Source organism: Pseudophryne corroboree, chromosome 2, assembly GCF_028390025.1.
Source record: "Pseudophryne corroboree isolate aPseCor3 chromosome 2, aPseCor3.hap2, whole genome shotgun sequence".
NCBI classification, from domain to species: Eukaryota; Metazoa; Chordata; class Amphibia; order Anura; family Myobatrachidae; genus Pseudophryne; species Pseudophryne corroboree.
This window is the reverse complement of record NC_086445.1, coordinates 96,489,106-96,512,336: the sequence shown is the minus strand read 5'-3', so window position 1 is coordinate 96,512,336 and position 23,231 is coordinate 96,489,106. Positions and strand designations below refer to the sequence as shown.

The 23,231-nt window shown below is 46.7% G+C and overlaps 1 protein-coding gene across 3 annotated transcripts in view; it reads right to left on the bottom strand.

The window, feature by feature from the left end:
* The window catches only part of DYNC2H1 (dynein cytoplasmic 2 heavy chain 1), a 1,021,614-nt gene that overhangs the window by 869,099 nt on the left and 129,284 nt on the right, over positions 1-23,231 (bottom strand). For all 3 annotated transcript variants that reach the window (XM_063951545.1, XM_063951543.1, XM_063951544.1), the window contains exons 11-14: positions 22,767-22,942; positions 13,588-13,783; positions 11,772-11,867; positions 11,518-11,673 (exon numbers count right to left, since the gene is read on the bottom strand). In XM_063951545.1, coding sequence (XP_063807615.1) covers positions 11,518-11,673; positions 11,772-11,867; positions 13,588-13,783; positions 22,767-22,942 — 624 coding nt within the window. The remainder of the gene's footprint in view (positions 1-11,517; positions 11,674-11,771; positions 11,868-13,587; positions 13,784-22,766; positions 22,943-23,231) is intronic.

Genomic DNA, 23,231 nt, shown 5'->3' with positions numbered 1-23,231 from the left:
TATTAAGATTTTTTTTAAATACTAATCCCCTTAAGAAGCGTACAACAATAAAATACATATTATATCGATAATTATTTGTATGTTGATCAGATATATCAGTACAGTAATTGTACGTATTTAATATATTGATACATTTAGATGTCTTGATCTAATATTTCATAGTTCAATCCAAGACAGAATAATTTGCAGCGAGAACATGTATATGTCCTACTAAGGACTAAACCACAGCGCACCCCTGTGGTCAAGCTGATGAAGTGTTTTTAAATTCAGTAATTCTGAATTAGTCAATCTATAAACCCACAGAGAAACTTTCTTTCTGCTCATGAATATAATGAAAAGAGTATTTATTGGTCATAGTTTAGACCAGTTTTTTATTGGTCATAGTTTAGAGTAGACCAGTTTTTTATTGGTCAGAGTTTAGACCAGTTTTTGTGAGCCGAAGCAATACTCGCCAGGATGCAGTCTATCAACCGAGCAGAATAGAAGGAAAGTGTTAAGCACAAACTTGCTGCATTTCTTAGGAATATTACTTGAGCCCCACTTTTCAAGCACTGTCCCACGTGGGGGGTTGGGAGACCCCCCCCTCACCCACTGCTCTGCTTAGCAACAGCAAAGTGCGTTGGAATAGTGATTGCCAGGAAGTGTCAGTTTGTGGGAGGTTATGGGGTATATTCAATTGCAGTCGAAAGCTACGTCTGTCGGAAAGATGGTAGTTTTCGACTTTTTTGTAGGTCAGAAGGAGTTCCGACCTATTCAATATACCCCAAAATTATCCGACAAGTCGGGATTCCGACTTGTCGGAAAGCAGGTGGATAGGCGGAATAGCCGCCGATCCGCGTGCTTCTGTCGGAAAAGGGGCCAAATCCAACAGGTATTGGCCCCCTTTCTAACCATCTCAATCCGACTTTAAAAAAAAGTCGGATTGAGATGAGGGAGCTGAGAGGAGGAGACAGGGGAGAGCAGCGACTACAGCAGCGTTAGCAGGAGGATCCGGCACCGCCGCCACTAACGGCAGCATGGCAGCATCCACCCGGCTCCATCAAGCGAGGTCCCGCTTGCTGGAGCCAGGTGGACGCTGCCATGAGGTCTGGCGGCAGTGCCACATCCTCCTGCTACAGTGCTACGCTGCTGTAGCTGCTGCTGTCCCCGTCTCCCCGCGGCTCTTCCCGTCTCCTCCTCTCAGCTCCCTCATCTCAATCATAGAATAGCCCTTGTCGGATCCATTCTGACAAATGCATATCGGAATGGAACCAAATTTAATTGAATATACCCTTATACTGAGTTTGTGGGGAGTGGTTGAGAAAACACAGGCGTGTCATGGGCGTTTTCAGGGGCATGCAGTTGTGTTTGCTGCAAATGAAAACAGTGCCGCTGCGGCTGCAGCCACGTATATCCTGTGTTGGCATGGGTCAACCAGTATTGTCGATGGTTCTTGATTTCTTCATATGCATAGCACCTATGTGAATGCATACGCAATATTGCGAATGCATCGGTGGGCATCTTTTTCCGTTCTGGGCAGCTCTTCACAAGCAGTTTTTAGCAGAAGCAGGATTGATAAAATCGCACTTTCTGTCTCAATAGGATCCAACATGAATTAGGCCCTAAGACCTGTGTATGTCTTTTATAGAACATCATTTACTCTCCCTGCAACTCAACACTCTGCACATTACCGCCTCAGTTATCCACTCCCCTCTTATCAACACTCATGAGCTTGTTACTTATCTTAGTACATTGACAGTAACATTCACAACCTCTCACCTTTAACATTCACAAACCTCCTACAATTATATTAGTATGCATTTAAAATACTGCCCGTCGGGATCCTGGCTGTCTCAATACCGATGCCGGGATCCTGACAGGGGTACTATACTGCCGTCGGAATAACGGCGAAGTAGATGATTCCCCCTCTGTGGGTTTCCATGACACCCATAGAGAGAGAATAAGACCCCGCAGCGTGGTAAACTTCATTGCACTAGCCCCCCCTTCCAGCATTTTGGCGCACGGGAAGCCGATATACTGACATTCGGCATCCAGTACACCGGCATACCACGCCGATCCCCTATATTTTACTCTCTCCTGCTTCTATTAGCTGGTGACATATCACCAAATCTAGGCCCCAACCTCTTGCTCCACTCACATTCAAGTGATTAGCAGCAATAAAAAAATCCAGCTAACATCATACACATCACGTCTCTCATCGCGCTCCAAATCACTAAAATGTACCTAAATTACAGTAGCATGGATCCATGACCTTTTCATCTCTAATAGCCTCAATCTGCTGGCTATAGCTGAAATATGGCTCCCACAATCAGACACAGCCTCCCCTGCACTGCTGTCACATGGTGTTCTCCACTTCACACACACTTCTAGGGCTGGTAACAGTAAAGGAGGTGGGGTTGCAATATTAAACAGTTCTACCACAGGTTCCATTACTCACATCATATGAAGTACATTCTATCAGGATTTACACTTCTTTCTCTCTGCATGTTGGAGCTATCTATCACCCACCTGGGCAACCCAAACAATTTCTGGAAGATTTTTCTGCCTGGCTCCCTCACTTCCTTTCCTCTGACATATTGGGTATTTCAATATCACCATTGTCAGTCTACTATCTCTTCCTGCTTCCAAACTACTCTCTCTAACCTGCTCTCTTGGCCTGTGCCAATGGACTGATTACTCTACTCATCAGGAGGGCCACTGCCTTGATCTTGTATTCACCAGACTATGCTCAGTTTCTGGATTCACTAACACTCCTTTCCCTCTCTCAGATCACAATCTTATCACCTGCATGCTCTCCTCCATTACTTCAAACTCAATGTCACTAAATTCCCCTCAAACCCATACAATATTAATGCTATTCATTTTCCTGAACATCCACCTCTCTGCAACAACTGCTCTCAACAATTTTGACATTCACTTCTCCTGAGACGGCTGCATCACACCTGAACTGGACTCTAGAAACAGCACTTGATGAAGTGGTTCCAGCTACCCATCACACTCCACGTAGACTTAGATGTTAACCGTGGTAGTCTAAAATAACAAAATACTTCTAAAAACTCTCATGTAAAAGTAGAAAGTCAGTGGAGTAAATCTACTCCAAGTGACTTCCCCACATATAAGACTATCTAGCACTCCTATCGTAATGCCCTGGACACTGCCAAACAAACATAGCTCCAAACTCTCTGCTCAAGTCTCTAACCCCAAGTGACTTTTTAATACGTTTAAATAACTTATTATCCCTCCCTCACCCAACACACCAGCCACTATCAATGCGCAGGATCTTGCTTCCTACTTCAAGGACAAGATTAATAAAATCCAAGATGAAATGGTATGCTCTTCCTCAGCCAGTGACCTATTCAATTCCCTACCTGAACCCTCTGGCACCTTCTCTGCATTTGATCCCTCAAATGAAGATGACGTAACAACACTCCTCTCATCCTACTCTACTACCTCTCCTTTGAACCTATACCTTCACAAATAAGTAAAGCTCTGTCTTCGGTGCTCATCCCAACCTTACCTAAAAGCTGTAATCTCTCTCTCTCAGGCAAAAGGTACAGTAGCAACTCCTGCCATTTGCTCATAGCCTGAACAGATGGAGAACACAAATCTATGTCTAGCACATACATTCTCCAATCCTAGAGATTAGTATCACTTTAAATATTCTTTTCGCCGCACGCTGCAGATTTCATGCGTTGGGTATGGTATATCGATGCTGGGATACTAGCCGCCAACATGCCGGCAGGGGGGCTAGTGCAGCAAAGCCTCTTGCGGGCTCGCAGCGCTCACCACAGGTTGTATTCCCACTCTATGGGTGTCGTGGACACCCACGAGTGGGAATAGCCCGTTAGCCAGGATTCCGGCTGTCGGCATTGTCAGTGGTTGGGATTCTGGCGTTGGTATCCTGACCGCCGGCAATGTAATCGCATCACGATTTAACTGATGTCATCTATGAGATTAAAAGTTACATTGTGAATATGTTGAAAGTTCCTTCCTTTGATAGACTTGATGTGATAAACCAACAGAACTCAAAGTCAGTCAAATCATGGATTCTTTTTATAAGAAAACCCTTTCCGGCATACATCTATTCTGTATCAGACCTTTATACAGTTCTTATTGTCCCTCATGCTGCTGTATCATGATAAAACAAGTCAGCATCGAGTACACAGCATCGGATGACTCTGCAAAAACATTAGGTGTTTATAACACAGCTGAGGCCAGGAAATCTGTGTCATAAGACGCAGGCCCTGGCCAAGGCACACCTACAAAACGGGGGAGGCATGTTCCTGTTGCCATATCAGCTCTGAAAGGCCACAGCATGTCACTTATGTGCAGCTTGGCGGCACTGCGAGCGGCTACAAAGGCACCATCGGAGTAGTATGTAAACCACTGTGTATGCGTACTACTCTGAATCAGGCACTTACTGTTACAAGGTGTAAACCATTAATAAATAAGAAAAGACTACTGGTATTGCAACTTATACCCCTTTCATACCGGCACCTCTGAACACGGGTTATTGGCACATGAACGCACATAACCCGTGTTCATGTGCGGTGTGAAAGGTGCAAGGGCTGAAATACCGGGTTGAGTGACCCGGTATTTCAACCAAGTTCCTGAGCAGGGTTGAACTCGTGTTCAACCCAGCTCACTGTGCGGTGTGAATGGGAGCCGGGTCGATGCGACCCGTTTCCCGTTCACTGTGTGTGTACGGGCGGCGCTTGGAGTTCATGTAATATCCAAACGCCGTCACCAACCCGGAAATATGCTGAGCTGCTGACTGCGGTGTGAAAGGTGCCTCAGGCGGATCGATCCCTGGAAGCTCCCGTGTCAGGCTCCCGGGTGCGACCTGCCACAGGCGGTGTGAAAGGGATATAAGAGTACAGAGAAATCCAGGTAAAAGGTGCAGTTGTGTAGCCTGGCAAAATCATAGTAATAGATATGGGGTGGCGGGGGAGGATGCAGTCAATTTACCTCCAATCAAAATCCCGACAGCAACTGACCGACGGTCTAAATCCCGACATGGACAAAATACCGACAGTTAAAATACCAACAAGGTCAAAATACCGATATGTAAAAATAAGATTTTACTCACCGGTAAATCTATTTCTCGTAGTCCGTAGTGGATGCTGGGACTCCGTAAGGACCAAGGGGAATAGCGGCTCCGCAGGAGACTGGGCACAACTAAAGAAAGCTTTAGGACTACCTGGTGTGCACTGGCTCCTCCCTCTATGACCCTCCTCCAGACCTCAGTTAGGATACTGTGCCGGGAAGAGCTGACACAATAAGGAAAGGATTTGGAATCCCGGGTAAGACTCATACCAGCCACACCAATCACACCGTATAACTCGTGATACTATACCCAGTTAACAGTATGAAATATGACTGAGCCTCTCAACAGATGGCTCATAACAATAACCCTTTAGTTAGGCAATAACTATATACAAGTATTGCAGACAATCCGCACTTGAAACGGGCGCCCAGCATCCACTACGGACTACGAGAAATAGATTTACCGGTGAGTAAAATCTTATTTTCTCTGACGTCCTAGTGGATGCTGGGAACTCCGTAAGGACCATGGGGATTATACCAAATCTCCCAAACGGGCGGGAGAGTGCGGATGACTCTGCAGCACCGAATGAGCAAACTCAAGGTCCTCCGCAGCCAGGGTATCAAACTTGTATACTTTTGCAAAAATGTTTGAACCCGACCAAATAACTGCTCAGCAAAGTTGTAAAGCCGAGACCCCTCGGGCAGCCGCCCAAGAAGAGCCCACTTTCCTCGTGGAATGGGCTTTCACAGATTTAGGGTGCGGCAGTCCAGCCGCAGAATGTGCAAGCTGAATCGTGCTACAGATCCAGCGAGCAATATTCTGCTTAGAAGCAGGAGCACCCAGCTTGTTGGGTGCATACAGGATAAATAGCGAGTCAGTTTTCCTGACTCCAGCCGTCCTGGAAACATATATTTTCCGGGCCCTGACTACGTCCAGTAACTTGGAGTCCTCCAAGTCCCACGTAGCCGCAGGCACCACAATAGGTTGGTTCACATGAAAAGCTGATACCACCTTAGGAAGGAATTGGGAACGAGTCCTCAATTCCGCCCTATCCATATGAAAATCAGATAAGGGCTTTTGCATGACAAAACCGCCAATTCTGATACACGCCTGGCCGACGCCAAGGCAAACAGCATGACCACTTTCCACGTGAGGTATTTTAGCTCTACGGATTTAAGTGGCTCAACCCAATGCGACTTCAGGAAATCCAACACCACGTTGAGATCCCACTGTGCCACTAGAGGCACAAACGGGGGCTGAATATGCAGCACTCCCTTAACAAAAGGTGAAGCCAGTTCTTTTTGGAAGAAAATGTACAGAGCCGAAATCTGGACCTTAACGTAACCCAATTTTAGGCCCGTAGTCACTCCTGACTGTAGGAAGTGCAGAAATCGACCCAGTTTAAATTCCTCCGTTGGGGCCTTCCTGGCCTCACACCAAGCAACATATTTTCGCCATATGCTGTGATAATATTTTGCGATCACATCTTTCCTAGCCTTAATCAGCGTAGGAATGACTTCCTCCGGAATGCCTTTTTCCTTTAGGATCCGGTGTTCAACCGCCATGCCGTCAAACACAGCCGTGGTAAGTCTTGGAACAGGCAGGGCCCCTGCTGCAGCAGGTCCTGTCTGAGTGGCAGAGGCCATGGGTCCTCTGAGATCATTTCTTGAAGTTCTGGGTACCAAGCTCTTCTTGGCCAATCCGGAACCACAAGTATAGTTCTTACTCCTCTCCTTCTTAGTATTCTCAATACCTTGGGTATGAGAGGCAAAGGAAGGAACACATACACCGACTTGTACACCCACTGTGTTACCAGAGCGTCCACAGCTATCGCCTGAGGGTCCCTTGACCTGGCGCAATATCTTTTTAGCTTTTTGTTGAGGCGGGACGCCATCATGTCCACCTGTGGCCTTTCCCAATGGTGTACAATCCTTTTGAAGACTTCTGGATGAAGTCCCCACTCTCCCGGGTGGAGGTCATGCCTGCTGAGAAAGTCTGCTTCCCAGTTGTCCACTCCGGGAATGAACACTGCTGACAGTGCTAACACATGATTTTCCGCCCATCGGAAAATCCTTGTGGCTTCTGCCATCACCATCCTGCTTCTTGTGCCGCCCTGCTGGTTTACATGGGCGACCGCCGTGATGTTGTCTGACTGGATCAGCACCGGCTGGTGTTGAAGCAGGGGTCTAGCCTGACTTAGGGCATTGTGAATGGCCCTTAGTCCCAGAATATTTATGTGTAGGGAAGTCTCCTGACTTGGCCATAGTCCTTGGAAGTTTCTTCCCTGTGTGACTGCCCCCCAGCCTCGAAGGCTGGCATCTGTGGTCACCAGGACCCAGTCCTGTATGCCGAATCTGCGGCCCTCTAGAAGATGAGCACTCTGCAGCCACCACAACAGCGACACCCTGGCCCTTGGAGACAGGGTTATCAGCCGATGCGACCCGGACCACTTGTCCAACAGATCCCACTGGAAGATCCTTGCATGGAACCTACCGAATGGAATTTCTTCGTAAGAAGCTACCATCTTTCCCAGGACTCGCGTGCATTGATGCACCGACACCTGTATTTGTATTAGGAGGTCTCTGACTAGAGATGACAACTCCTTGGCCTTCTCCTCCGGGAGAAACCCTTTTTCCTGTTCTGTGTCCAGAACCATACCCAGGAACAGTAGACGCGTCGTAGGAACCAGCTGCGACTTTGGACTATTCAGAATCCAGCCGTGCTGTTGTAGCACTTCCCGAGATAGTGCTACTCCGACGAACAACTGCTCCCTGGACCTCGCCTTTATAAGGAGATCGTCCAAGTACGGGTTAATTATAACTCCCTTTTTTTCGAAGGAGTAACATCATTTCGGACATTACCCTCGGTGCCGGGGACAGACCAACGGCAACGTCTGGAATTGGTAATGACAGTCCTGTACCACAATTTTGAGGTACTCCTGGTGAGGAGGGTAAATGGGGACATGCAGGTAAGCATCCTTGATGTCCAGTGATACCATGTAATCCCCTTCGTCCAGGCTTGCAATAACCGCCCCGAGCGATTCCATTTTGAACTTGAACCTTCGTATATAAGTGTTCAAGGATTTCAATTTTAGAATGGGTCTCACCGAACCGTCTGGTTTCGGTACCACAAACATTGTGGAATAGTAACCCCGGCCTTGTTGAAGGAGGGGTACCGTGATTATCACCTGCTGGAAGTACAGCTTGTGAATTGCCGCCAGTACTACCTCTCCTCGAGGGCAGCAGGCAAGGCTGATTTGAGGTAACGGCGAGGGGGAGTCGCCCCGAAACTCCAGCTTGTATCCCTGTGATACTACTTGCAGAACCCAGGGATCCACCTGTGAGCGAGCCCACTGGTCGCTGAAGTTCCCGAGACGCGCCCCCACCGCACCTGGCTCCACCTGTGGAGCCCCAGCGTCATGCGGTGGACTCAGAGGAAGCGGGGGAAGATTTTTGATCCTGGGAACTGGCTGTCTGGTGCAGCTTTTTCCCTCTTCCGTTGTCTCTGTGCAGAAAGGAAGCGCCTTTAACCCGCTTGCTTTTCTGAAGCCGAAAGGACTGTAACTTATAATACGGTGCTTTCTTAGGCTGTGAGGAAACTTGAGGTAAATTTTTTCCTTCCCAGCTGTTGCTGTGGATACGAGGTCCCAGAGACCATCCCCAAACAATTCCTTACCCTTATAAGGCAGAATCTTCATGTGCCTTCTAAAGTCAGCATTGCCTGTCCACTGCCGGGTCCCTAATACCTTCCTGGCAGAATGGACATTGCATTAATTCTGGATGCCAGCCGGCAAATATCCCTCTGTGCATCCCTCATATATAAGACGACATCTTTAATATGCTCTATGGTTAGCAAATAGTATCCCTGTACTGACAGGGTAATAGACCACGCTGCAGAAGCACTATCCATGCTGAGGCAATTGCAGGTCTCAGTATAGTACCTGAGTGTGTATATACAGACTTCAGGATAGCCTCCTGCTTTTTATCAGCAGGCTCCTTCAAAGTGGCCGTATTCTAAGACGGCAGTGACACCTTTTTTGACAAACGTGTGAGCGCCTTATCCACCCTAGGGGATATCTCCCAACGTGACCTATCCTCTGGCGGGAAAGGGTACGCCATCAGTAACTTTTTAGAAATTACCAGTTTCTTATCGGGGGAACCCACGCTTCTTCACACACTTCATTCACTCATCTGATGGGGGAACAAAACACTGTCTGCTTTTTCTCCCCAAACATAAAACCCCTTTTTTTTGTGGTACCTGGGTTAATGTCAGAAATGTGTAACACATTTTTCATTGCCGAGATCATGCAACGGATGTTCCTAGTGGATTGTGTATATGTCTCAACCTCGTCGACACTGGAGTCAGACTCCGTGTCGACATCTGTGTCTGCCATCTGAGGTAGCGGGCGTTTTTGAGTCCCTGATGGCCTTTGAGACGCCTGGGCAGGCGCGGGCTGAGAAGCCGGCTGTCCCACAGCTGTTACGTCATCCAGCCTTTTATGTAAGGAGTTGACACTGTCGGTTAATACCTTCCACCTATCCATCCACTCTGGTGTCGGCCCCACAGGGGGCGACATCACATTTATCGGCATCTGCTCCGCCTCCACATAAACCTCCTCATCAACCATGTCGACACAGCCGTACCGACACACCGCACACACACAGGGAATGCTCTGACTGAGGACAGGACCCCACAAAGTCCTTTGGGGAGACAGAAAGAGTATGCCAGCACACACCAGAGCGCTATATAATGCAGGGATTCACACTACCCACAGTGATTTTTCCCTTATAGCTGCTATAATACACAGATTTTGCGCCTAAATTTAGTGCCCCCCCTCTCTTTTTAACCCTCTGAGCTTGAAAACTACTGGGGAGAGCCTGGGGAGCTGTCTTCCAGCTGCACTGTGAAGAGAAAATGGCGCCAGTGTGCTGAGGGAGATAGCCCTGCCCCTTTTTCGGCGGACTTTCTCCCACTTTTTTATGGATCCTGGCAGGGGTATTTTTCACATATATAGCCTCTGGGACTATATATTGTGATTATTTTGCCAGCCAAGGTGTTAATATTGCTGCTCAGGGCGCCCCCCCCCCAGCGCCCTGCACCCATCAGTGACCGGAGTGTGAGGTGTGCATGAGGAGCAATGGAGCACAGCTGCAGTGCTGTGCGCTACCTTGTTGAAGACCGAAGTCTTCTGCCGCCGATTTTCAGGACCATCTTCATGCTTCTGGCTCTGTAAGGGGGGCGGCGGCGCGGCTCCGGGACCGGACGATCGAGGTCGGACCCTGTGTTCGATCCCTCTGGAGCTAATGGTGTCCAGTAGCCTAAGAAGCCCAAGCTAGCTGCAAGCAGGTAGGTTCGCTTCTTCTCCCCTTAGTCCCTCGTAGCAGTGAGTCTGTTGTCAGCAGATCTCACTGAAAATAAAAAACCTAAAATATACTTTCTTTTCTAGGAGCTCAGGAGAGCCCCTAGTGTGCATCCAGCTCAGCCGGGCACAAGATTCTAACTGAGGTCTGGAGGAGGGTCATAGAGGGAGGAGCCAGTGCACACCAGGTAGTCCTAAAGCTTTCTTTAGTTGTGCCCAGTCTCCTGCGGAACCGCTATTCCCCATGGTCCTTACGGAGTTCCCAGCATCCACTAGGACGTCAGAGAAATGCCGACAGGTCAAAATGCAGACATGAGTTTTTCATGGTTTTTTAATTGAAACCGACTTGTTCATACTTTACCATCCCAGTGTACCTGGAGGGGGAATATAATAGTGTGCCGAGTGCAGCAAGGCACTGTGCCCGAAGCGCGCTCGCCATGCGAGGGGACGCAGTACACTTATATGGTATCCATGTCGACCTATGTCGACATACACACAAAAACTATGAAACCGCATGTCGGTATTTTGACCTATGGGCATTTTACATGTCGGTATTTTGACCTTGTCGGTATTTTAAATGTCGGTATTTTGTCCATGTCGAATTTTGACCTTGTCGGGATTTTGACCGTCGGTCAATTACTGTTGGGATTTCGACCGTCGGGATTTCGACCGTCTGGATTTTGATTGGAGGTATTTCATGCCGATCCCGGCGGGGTAAATGCACCAAAATTGCATAAGCTGGGTTTTCATCAACCTCTGAATGATGCCTTCTGGTTTTATAGGCACAGGCTTATATTAATATAGAATTTCAACCTAAAGATCAAAGTGCCATATAAAGTATATTCTCCTGCCCAGAAGAGGCTTATTTGAATATGGTCTCTAAGGAGTCACTTAAAGAGCCCAAACTATCTTATAGTTTCTGTGAGACTCTCTGGCCAATTAGGGCCCAAGAAACATTTGGTGTGCGCCAACAGTAGTCCCAGCTCTTCTATCTATGGTAGATACAGAATACTGAGACTACACAGGGAGAAACCTGTCCCTCCTATGGACTTGTACACATTCGTTACTACTATGTAATATCTAACCTGCCAACCTCTTACATCACATGTACCTTTTCACAGAAGTCCGTGTGCTTCTTTCTAAGCTTCCGGTTTTCAGTAGAGAGTTGCTCGGATGCACTTTGCAATTTCTCTATGTAACTTTGAAGTTCTTTAGGACTGTCCCACTTTATGGACATTTTTTGACCTTTTTCGTCCTCTCTAGAATTCTAGCAAAAATAAATAAATTGCAAAATCACCCATAGGAACACGATTCATAAAACAGATCATCTGCTTAATAGAACTGTACTGTACATCTGGAGCTTACCTTAATTATCTGCTCAAACGCCAGTGCAGACTTTAACATCATAGGTCTCTGGCTCTGAATCATCTGCTGGTCTATTGTGTTGTAGAAATGGGCAACCTATGACAACAGGGAATTCAGAGGGCTGGAGATAGATTATATATATATATATATATATATATATATATATATATGGATTAGATAGATATATATATATATATATGGATTAGATAGATATATATATATATATATATATATATATGGATTATATATATATATATATATATATATATATATATATATATATATATATAGAGAGAGAGATAGAGATAGAGATAGAAATAGAGATAGAGATAGATAGATAGGTACAGCCAGAGCAGCAGAACGATTGGTAGACTGATACATTAATCTCACATTTATACACAGGTTTGGCTCAGTGTTAACCTGCAGTACAGTGTGACAGATCAGTGTTACACACCCCACAAATCATACACTATCGCTGACGTTATGGAGGATGTGGCAACAAAGCTCTAACAGAAGTATAAACTTTGAATATTATAGCTATATTACAGGTTGAGTATCCCATATCCAAATATTCCGAAATACGGAATATTCCGAAATACTGACTTTTTTGACTGAGAGTGAGATAGTGAAATCTTTGTTTTTTGATGGCTCAATGTACACAAACTTTGTTTAATACACAAAGTTATTAATAATATTGTATTAAATGACCTTCAGGCTGTGTATATAAGGTGTATATGAAACATAAATGAATTGTGTGAATGTACACAGACTTTGATTAATGCACAAAGTTATAAAAAATATTGTCTAAAATGACCTTCAGGCTGTGTGTATAAGGTGTATATGTAACATAAATGCATTCTGTGCTTAGATTTAGGTCCCATCACCATGATATCTCATTATGGTATGCAATTATTCCAAAATACGGAAAAATCCGATATCCAAAATACCTCTGGTCTCAAGCATTTTGGATAAGGGATACTCAACCTGTAATTAAAATTATCGTCTAATGGACAGAGTTGGACACCGATGCTTATTTTGGCTATAACTTTGTTAGTGCGCATCTGTTTGCAATGAGCGTGCTTTGCACGGCTTCCTGGCTGCATTTTGCTCTTACGACTCCCCGTGTCCCGGATGGCGGTTGGAGCCAGCGTTTAGACATGGCCAAAGAGCAGTAAGGTTGTGTCGACACAAATTGTGCCTGAGATGGTCATCTAAATGGGGTGTATGAACCTGTTTGGGGGGACTTGTGGATACTGAAACCCTGGTGTGATTTGTGAGCTGATGGTGACGGCTGCATCCGATAAGCTGAACGCATCTAAAACACACCCTTTTGTGCAGATAGTAATACTGCTACGGCTGCAATATAAATGAAGCCTGTTTCCTGCCCCTAGTTTGGGAAGGGGACTGCTGCCGCTTTAAGTGGAAATTAAAATAGTAAACGTTTTATACTTGCATCTTGTTCAATAAGACTATCACAATCCCTGAGTGACTAGTGTATTAGTAACACGTTCCAGCTGTTACTGTAATGTGTACGAGTTGTGTGTTGTGTATTTCTTCAGCATCATCTGTGCTCACAGTGCAGCCACACCTATTGTATTCCTGCCGCATCTGCTCCTGTCAGTTCTATGGAGAGGGAGTTGTGTCTGTAGCGTTGGTTACATCTTATGTATGCAGACAACTCTGCATAGGTAACAAAATGTCATTTTTTCCCCCATGCATTACAATCACAGTGACACAGTACATACACGAGAGTGGTCATAGTGTTGAGAAGAGACAGTAAGAAATTACATCATATATCAGCGTTGCACTCGCATACCTGCTTCAGAATCACCGCCTGCTTGTAGAATTTCTGTGCTGTTTTGGCAGCTTGTTGGATCTTGGCCGGAATTACTAATCCAAGCGCCGACAGCTGCCGGACCTCTCGCAGCAGTGTTACCAAGCGGTCAGAATAGTGGATTTTTAATTCTCCATTGGAGTGGTCCAATTCCATAACCTGACTGTTTGGTTGTATGCTGGGTAATGAAATAGAAAAGGACACCAGAATTCAGAAATACCAGCTACATAAAGTGTATACAATGCCAAAGGATTCCCACATACCACATCACTACAAAGGAATGGGATTATAAAGACGTTAGCAAACAGTGTAATAACCCTGACAGTCCTACATGTCCGATTTATGCTAGGTACACACTATACAATTATTGGGTCGATTTGCCAATAAATGGGACATCGGTCTCATTTATCGTATAGTGTGTACGAACGATCGTTTTGGCAATATTTCTGTCAAATCGTGCACACACACCCGAACAATCGATTTTCCTCTCAGTCGGCCTAGACCAAAAATATCTGCCACAAAATCTCCAGTGTGTGCGTTCTCAATATTTCCTATGTTTTTCTCTCACTACATCATCCTCCTTGTGGGCAGACATATGCTGATGCAGTGTGACGTGGCAGAAAACTGGTAACTGTAAAAAAAAAATCTTTAAAGTGTGTAACTCAGATATTGATGCCTACAATTTCCCAAAAAATTGTCTGATTGTCGGGCAGACCAAATAAAATCTGCCAGTGTGTACCTAGCTTTACACAAATTTTAAAGAGCCAGGATCAAAAGTGGAGAGCAAATAAACTTATGGAAAAATTTACTAAGTATACAAAATGTTTCTCATAATTGTGGGTGTGGCTATACTAATTAGTGGGTGTGTGTCTGTATTCATTCAGACTCAAACACCCATTTGTGCAATGCACAACATACCAACTCTCACTATTTATTCCTAGTCTCTGTGATTTGTTAAATTAATATTCAGTTCAGATAAACGTTTCTATGGGTATAGAAGCCTGGAAAGTAGTGAATGATGAAACTAATGTTGCTGGAAGTTCTTTTTCAACACTGGCAGCTACATAGAAGCTCTCACAGGAGTACAGGAGAGGGGCAGATACCAAAAAAAGATTTTTCAGTAGGCTAAAAGCGTCCCAAGCAGCAACTCTGGTGTCCCTGTGGTGTACTCTAGCACTATGCCAGTGTTTCTCCATGGGGCAGAGTCCTGAAATTACCATGGGAAGTGCAGTGGTCCTGATTAGAATGCTGACCGGCTGTTTAGCATTTAGTCCTGATTAGCATGCTGACCGGCTGTTTAGCATTTAGTCCTGATTAGAATGCTGACCGGCTGTTTAGCACTTGGTCCTGATTAGAATGCTGACCGGCTGTTTAGCATTTAGTTCTGATTAGAATGCTGACCGGCTGTTTAGCATTTAGTCCTGATTAGAATGCTGACTGGCTGTTTAGCATTTAGTTCTGATTAAAATGCTGACTGGCTGTGTAGCATTTAGTTCTGATTAGAATGCTGACTGGCTGTTTAGCATTTAGTCCTGATTAGCATGCTGACCGGCTGTTTAGCATTTGGTCCTGATTAGCATGCTGACCGGCTGTTTAGCACTTGGTCCTGATTAGAATGCTGACCGGCTATTTAGCACTTGGTCCTGATTAGCATGCTGACCGGCTGTTTAGCATTTAGTCCTGATTAGAATGCTGACCGGCTGTTTAGCATTTAGTCCTGATTAGAATGCGGACCGGCTGTTTAGCATTTAGTCCTGATTAGCATGCTGACTGGCTGTTTAGCAAATAGTCCTGATTAGCATGCTGACCGGCTGTTTAGCATTTAGTCCTCATTAGTATGCTGACCGGTTGTTTAGCACTTGGTCCTGATTAGCATGCTGACCGGCTGTTTAGCATTTAGTCCTCATTAGCAGGCTGACCGGCTGTTTAGCATGCTGACCGGCTGTTTAGCACTTGGTCCTGATTAGCATGCTGATCAGCTGTTTAGCATTTGGTCCTGATTAGCATGCTGACCAGCTGTTTAGCATTTTGTTTTGATTAGCATGCTGACCGGCTGTTTAGCATTTGGTCCTGATTAGCATACTGACCATCTGTTTAGCATTTGGTCTTGATTAGCAGGCTGACCGTCTGTTTAGCATTTGGTCCTGATTAGCATACTGACCGTCTGTTTAGCATTTGGTCTTGATTAGCATGCTGACCAGCAGTTTAGCATTTGGTCCTGACTAGCATGCTGACCGGCTGTTTATTTACAGCAGAGGTTCTCAAACTCGGTCCTCGGGGGCACACACAGTGCATGTTTTGCAGGTAACCCAGCAGGTGCACAGGTGTATTAATTACTCACTGACACATTTTAAAAGGTCCACATGTGGAGCTAATTATTTCACTTGCGATTCTGTGAGGAGACCTGCAAAACATGCACTGTGTGTGCCCCCGAGGACAGAGTTTGAGAACCTCTGATTTACAGACTTCCTCCATTTAATCATGTGTGGAGGGTTGCTAAATATTATCATTCAATATGCTTGATAAAAGAAAACCCAATACATCCTCCTTAATAAGGTTTTTAGAAAATGCAGATGTAAGCTCCTGGCCGCAGTAACACAAAATAAAATTTTAAACCTACCGGTAAATCTATTTCTCCTAGTCCGTAGAGGATGCTGGGGACTCCGTAAGGACCAAGAGGGTATAGACGGGCTCCGCAGGAGACATGGGCACCTAAAAGAACTTTTCCTATGGGTGTGCACTGGCTCCTCCCTCTATGCCCCTCCTCCAGACCTCAGTTAGAGAACTGTGCCCAGAGGAGATGGACAATACGAGGGCAGGATTTTAAAAATCCAAGGGCAAGATTCCTACCAGCCCACACCAATCATACGATGTAACCCGGAACATACATAACCAGTTAACAGTATGAACAAACAACAGTAGCGGTCCAAGACCGATTCCAACTGTAACATAACCCTTATGTAAACAACAACTATATACAAGTCTTGCAGAGTTTCCGCACTGGGACGGGCGCCCAGCATCCTCTACGGACTAGGAGAAATAGATTTACCGGTAGGTTTAAAATCTTATGTTCTCTTACGTCCTAGAGGATGCTGGGGACTCCGTAAGGACCATGGGGTTTATACCAAAGCTCCCAATCGGGTGGGAGAGTGCATATGACTCTGCAGCACCGACTGAGCAAATGCTAGGTCCTCATCAGCCAGGGTATCAAACTTGTAGAATTTAGCAAAAGTGTTTGACCCCGACCAAGTTGCTGCTCGGCAAAGCTGTAATGCCGAGACGCCCCGGGCAGCCGCCCAAGAAGAGCCCACCTTCCTAGTGGAATGGGCCTTAACCGAATGCGGTAACGGCAATCCAGCCGTAGAATGAGCCTGCTGAATCGTGTTACAGATCCAGCTAACAATAGTCTGCTTTGAAGCAGGCGCGCCAATCTTGTTGGCAGCATACAGGACAAACAGGGCCTCTGTTTTCCTAATTCTAGCCGTCCTGGCTACATAAATCCTCAAGGCCCTGACTACATCCAGGGACCTGGAATCCTCCAAGTCACTCGTAGCCACAAGCACCACAATGGGTTGGTTCAAATGGAATGAAGAAACCACCTTAGGCAAAAATTGAGGGCGTGTCCTCAATTCCGCTCTATCAACATGAAAAATCAAGTAGGGGCTCTTGTGAGACAAGGCCGCCAATTCTGACACTCGCCTTGCAGATGCTAAGGCCAACAACATGACCACCTTCCAGGTAAGAAATTTCAACTCAACCTTGTGAAGTGGTTCAAACCAGTGTGATTTTAGGAACTGCAACACCACGTTCAGGTCCCATGGTGCCACTGGAGGCACAAAAGGAGGCTGGATGTGTAGCACTCCCTTTACAAAAGTCTGGACTTCTGGAAGAGTAGCCAATTCCTTCTGAAAGAATATCGAGAGGGCCGAAATCTGTACCTTAACAGAGCCTAATTTCAGGCCCATATCCACTCCTGTCTGTAGGAAGTGGAGAAAACGACCCAAATGAAAATCTTCCGTAGGGGCGTTCTTGGTTTCACACCACAGATACGGTGATAATGTTTTACAGTCACCTCCTTTCTAGCCTTTATTAGAGTAGCGATGACCTCCTCCGGGAATCCCCTTCTCAGCTAGGATCCGGAGTTCAACCGCCATGCCGTCAAACGTAACCACGGTAAGTCTTGGAACACGCAAGGACCCTGCTGCAACAGGTCCTCCCTTAGAGGAAGAGGCCAGGGATCTCCTGTGAACATCTCCTGAAGATCTGAGTACCAGGCCCTTCGAGGCCAGTCTGGAACAATGAGTATTGTCTGTACTCTTTTTCGCCTTATGATCCTCAACACCTTTGTGATGAGAGGAAGAGGAGGAAACACGTAGACCGACTGGAACACCCATGGCGTTACCAGGGCGTCTACTGCTACTGCCTGAGGGTCCCGGGACCTGGCACAATACCTCCGAAGCTTCTTGTCGAGGCGTGACGCCATCATGTCTATTTGAGTAACTTCCCAAAGACCCGTTATCACTGCAAAGACTTCTTGATGAAGTCCCCAATCTCCTGGATGGAGATCGTGTCTGCTGAGGAAGTCTGCTTCCCAGTTGTCCACTCCAGGAATGAAGACAGCTGACAGAGCACTTACGTGATTTTCCTCCCAGCGAAGAATCCTGGTTGCTTCCGCCATCGCGGCTCTGCTTCTTGTCCCGCCTTGGCGGTTCACATGAGCCACTGCTGTGACATTGTCTGATTGAATCAGAACCGGTAGGTTGCGAAGAAGACTCTCCGCTTGTCGAAGGCCGTTGTATATGGCTCTTAGCTCCAACACGTTGATGTGTAGACAGGACTCCTGGTCTGACCACAGTCCCTGAAAATTTCTTCCTTGGGTGAATGCTCCCCATCCTCGGAGGCTCGCGTCCGTGGTTACCAGGATCCAGTCCTGAATTCCGAACCTGCGACCCTCCAGAAGGTGAGCACTTTGCAGCCACCATAGAAGAGACACCCTGGTCCCGGGGGACAGTGTTATTTTCCGATGTAAATGTAGATGGGACCCGGGCCATTTGTCCAGAAGGTCCCATTGAAACGTCCTTGCATGGAACCTGCTGAAGGGGATGGCCTCGTAGGCTGCCACCATTTTCCCCAGAACACGAGTGCATTGATGAACTGACACTCTTTTTGGCTTTAGCAGGTCTCTGACCATGTTCTGGATGTCCTGGGCTTTTTCCAACGGGAGAAAAACCTTTTGTTCCGTATCCAGTATCATACCTAGGAACGTTAGTCGAGTTGTCGGAATCAACTGTGACTTCGGTAGATTTAGAATCCAACCGTGTTGCTTGAGCACTCTCAGAGAGAGTGTCACATTGCTTAGCAATTGCTCTCTTGATCTCGCCTTTATCAGGAGATCGTCCAAGTATGGGATAATTGTGACTCCATGCTTGCGCAGGACCACCATCATTTCCGCCATTATCTTGGTGAAAATCCTTGGGGCCGTGGAAAGCCCAAACGGCAACGTCTGAAATTGGTAATGACAATCCTGTACAGCGAATCTCAGGTAATCCTGATGGGAAGGATATATGGGGACATGAAGGTAAGCATCCTTTATGTCCAGTGACACCATAAACTCCCCCTCCTCCATGCTGGCTATTATCGCCCTGAGCGATTCCATCTTGAATTTGAATCTTTTCATGTACAGGTTTAGGGATTTTAGATTCAAAATAGGTCTGACCGAACCATCCGGTTTCGGGACCACAAAGAGGGTTGAATAGTACCCTCTTCCCTGTTGGTTCAAGGGAACCCTGATAATTACTTGCTGTTGACACAGCGTTTGAAATGCAGCTAACACTACATCCCTGTCTGGGGTAGAAGCTGGTAAGGCCGACTTGAAAAATCGGCGTGGGGGCACCTCTTCGAATTCCAGTTTGTAGCCCTGGGAAACTATTTCCAACGCCCAAGGATTCAGGTCTGAGCTGACCCAGACCTGGCTGAAGAGTCGAACACGAGCCCCCACCGGTGCGGACTCCCGCAGGGGAGCCCCAGCGTCATGCAGTGGGTTTTGTAGAAGCCGGGGAGGACTTCTGTTCCTGGGCACCAGCCGAAGCAGGTGTTCTTTTCCCTCTACCCTTACCTCTGGCAAGGAAGGAGGATCCCCGACCTCTTCTGGACTTTTGTGACCGAAAGGACTGCATCTGATATGTTGGGAGTTTTCTTCTGCTGTTGGGGAATAAACGGTAAAAAGTTAGATTTACCTGCGGTAGCTGTGGAAACCAGGTCCGCCAGCCCATCCCCAAAAACACGTCTCCCCTATAGGGTAGAACCTCCATATGCTTTTTCGAATCCGCATCACCCGTCCACTGGCGGGTCCATAAGGATCTTCTCGCTGAAATAGCCATGGCATTGGCTCTGGAAGCCAGTAATCCAATGTCCCTTTGAGCGTCTCTCATATACAAGACTGCGTCTTTGATATGGGCTAGAATTAACAAAACAGTATCTCTATCCATGATATCAAGTTCAGCCGACAGGTTATCTGTCCAGGCTGAAATTGTGCTACATACCCATGCCGACGCAATTGTCGGTCTTAGCATAGCCCCAGTATGTGAATAAATAGACTTTAAAGTAGTCTCTTGCCTGCGATCCGCAGGATCCTTGAGGTCCGCTGTGTCTGGAGACGGTAGCGCCACTTTCTTTGACAGGCGCGTTAAAGCCTTGTCCACAGTGGGAGAGGATTCCCAACGTACCCTGTCCTGTGTAGGGAAGGGGTATGCCATATTAATTATTTTGGGAATCTGCGGTCTCTTATCCGGAGTCTCCCAAGCTTTTTCAAAAAACTCATTAAGTTCATGAGATGGGGGAAAGTTTATTATCTGTTTCTTTCCCTTAAACATGTGTACCCTCGTGTCAGGAACAGAGGGTTCATCAGCAATATGCAACACATCTCTTATTGCTATAATCATACACTGAATGCTCTTTGTCACCCTAGGGTGCAATTTAGCTTCATCATAGTCGACACTGGAATCAGAGTCCGTGTCAGTAGTTGTGTCCACAATTTTTGCCAAGGGACGCTTTTGAGACCCCGACGGGCCCTGTGAGTCGGTCCAATCCGAGGATTGACCCCCTGACGCCTCCCCGAATTCAGCCTTATCTAGCCTCTTATGTAAAGATGTCACACTTGCATTCAACATATGCCACATGTCCATCCATTTCTGAGTCGGCACTACCGACGGGGACACACCACTCATCTGCTCTACCTCCTCCTTGGAGAAGCCTTCCGCTTCAGACATGTCGACGCGCACGTACCGACCCCCCACACACACAGGGATATACCTGTAAGGGGACAAAACCCCAACCAGGCCCTTAGGAGAGACAGAGAGAGAGTTGCCAGCACACACCCAGCGCCCAAATTACACTGGAAAAACCAGATAGCGCTTTTATATTATATAAATATATCCAATTTCCCACTCACTGCGCGCCAATGTGCCCCCCCCCCCCCCTTTCTTTTTTCCAACCTCTGAAGCGTTCAGCAGGGGAGAGTCCGGGGAGCCAGCGTTTCTCATGCAGCTCTGTGGAGAAAATGGCGCTGGTTAGTGCTGAGGGATCAAGCTCCGCCCCCCCGGCGGCGGGCTTCGGTCCCTCTTCAATTTTCACAAAAATGGCGGGGGATCAACTATTTGCTGCCTCCGCAGCCTAATAGCACCTTATTGCCCAAAAACGAGGTTTATTGCTGCCCAGGGCACCCCCCCCTGCGCCGTGCACCCATCAGTGCTGTCTGTGTGTTGTGTATGGGAGCAATGGCGCGCAGCTTACAGCTACGCGCCTTACCTCATGAAGATCTGAAGTCTTCTGCCGCCTGAGATGTCTTCTTGTTTCTCATACTCACCCGGTTTCTATCTTCCGGCATCTGTGAGGAGGACGGCGGCGCGGCTCCGGGACGAACCCCAGGATGAGACCTGTGTTCCGACTCCCTCTGGAGCTAATGGTGTCCAGTAGCCTAAGAAGCAGAGCCTATCAGTTAAGTAGGTCTGCTTCTCTCCCCTCAGTCCCACGATACAGGAAGCCTGTTGCCAACAGGACTCCCTGAAAATAAAAAACCTAACAAAATTATTTTTCTACAGAAAACTTAGGAGAGCTCTCTGCAGTGTACCCTTCTCCTCTGGGTACATAATCTAACTGAGGTCTGGAGGAGGGGCATAGAGGGAGAGGCCAGTGCACACCCATAGGAAAAGTTTTTTTAGGTGCCCATGTCTCCTGCGGAGCCCGTCTATACCCCCATGGTCCTTACGGAGTCCCCAGCATCCTCTAGGACGTAAGAGAAATACTTGTGGGAGTCATTTGGTTGGACATAAAGTATATTTCAGTGGTGCTGCAAGTGGATTTACAGGATGACAACTGTGGTCACAGGAAGATTTACTTTTCATGTACTTGTCTACAGTATATCTGATTTATGAGAATTAAACCAATTGAAATAATGGCCCTCATTCCGAGTTGTTCGCTCGCTAGCTGCTTTTAGCAGCCGTGCAAATGCTAAGCCGCCGCCCTCTGGGAGTGTATCTTAGCTTAGCAGAAGTGCGAATGAAAGGATCGCAGAGCGGCTACAAAATAATTTTGTGCAGCTTCAGAGCAGCTCCAGACCTACTCCTAGCTTGCGATCACTTCAGACTATTTAGTTCCTGTTTTGACATCACGAACACACCCTGCGTTCGGCCAGCCATGCCTGCGTGACCCCAGGCACGCCTGCGTTTGTATCTGACACGCCTGCGTTTTTTCACACACTCCCCGAAAACGGTCAGTTACCTCCCAGAAACACCCCATTCCTGTCAATCACTCTGCGGCCAGCAGTGTGACTGAAAAGCGTCGCTAGACCTTGTGCGAGACTGCATCTGCTGTTGTGAAAGTACGTCGCGAGTGCGCATTGCGCCCCATACGCATGCACAGAAGTGCCGTTTTTTTGCCTGATCGGTGCGCTGCGAACGAAAGCAGCTAGCGATCAACTCGGAATGAACCCATGTTTTAAAAAATTATCAATCCCAAAAAAACAGAAAGAAAGAAAGAAAGAAAGAAAGAAAGAAAGAAAGAAAGAAAGAAAGAAAGAAAGAAAGAAAGAAAGAAAGAAAGAAAGAAAGAAAGAAAGAAAGAAAGAAAGAAAGAAAGAAAGAAAGAAAGAGAAAGATACTAACCAAAATCCTGATTTTGGATCGGATAACCCTGACTGAATCTCTTGTGACCAATCACTGAATTGTTCCTGTTCATATTCTTTAAACTGCTCTAGGAGCTCTCCAGCATCTTTGTGAAAGGACTGAAATCCAGACAGATCAGATAGAAGTGTCTCAGCGATCCTCAAGGAATCCTCCACCTAAGTCACAGAGAAAGAAAGCAGAAGACGATGAGGAGCCAGTAATGCAATGTATTCAGTTTACAGTGAGGAGTCAGTGATGCAGTGTACGCAAAATACAAGGAGGGAAGCAGTGACAACGCAGTGTATACAGATATAATGAGGAAACAGTAATGACACAGGGGGTTATTCAGAGTTGTTAGCAAACCAAAAAAATAGGAATTGGGCAAATCCATGTGCACTGCAGGGGGGCAGATGTAACATGTACAGAGAGATTTAGATTTGGGTGGGGTGTGTTCAAACTGAATCT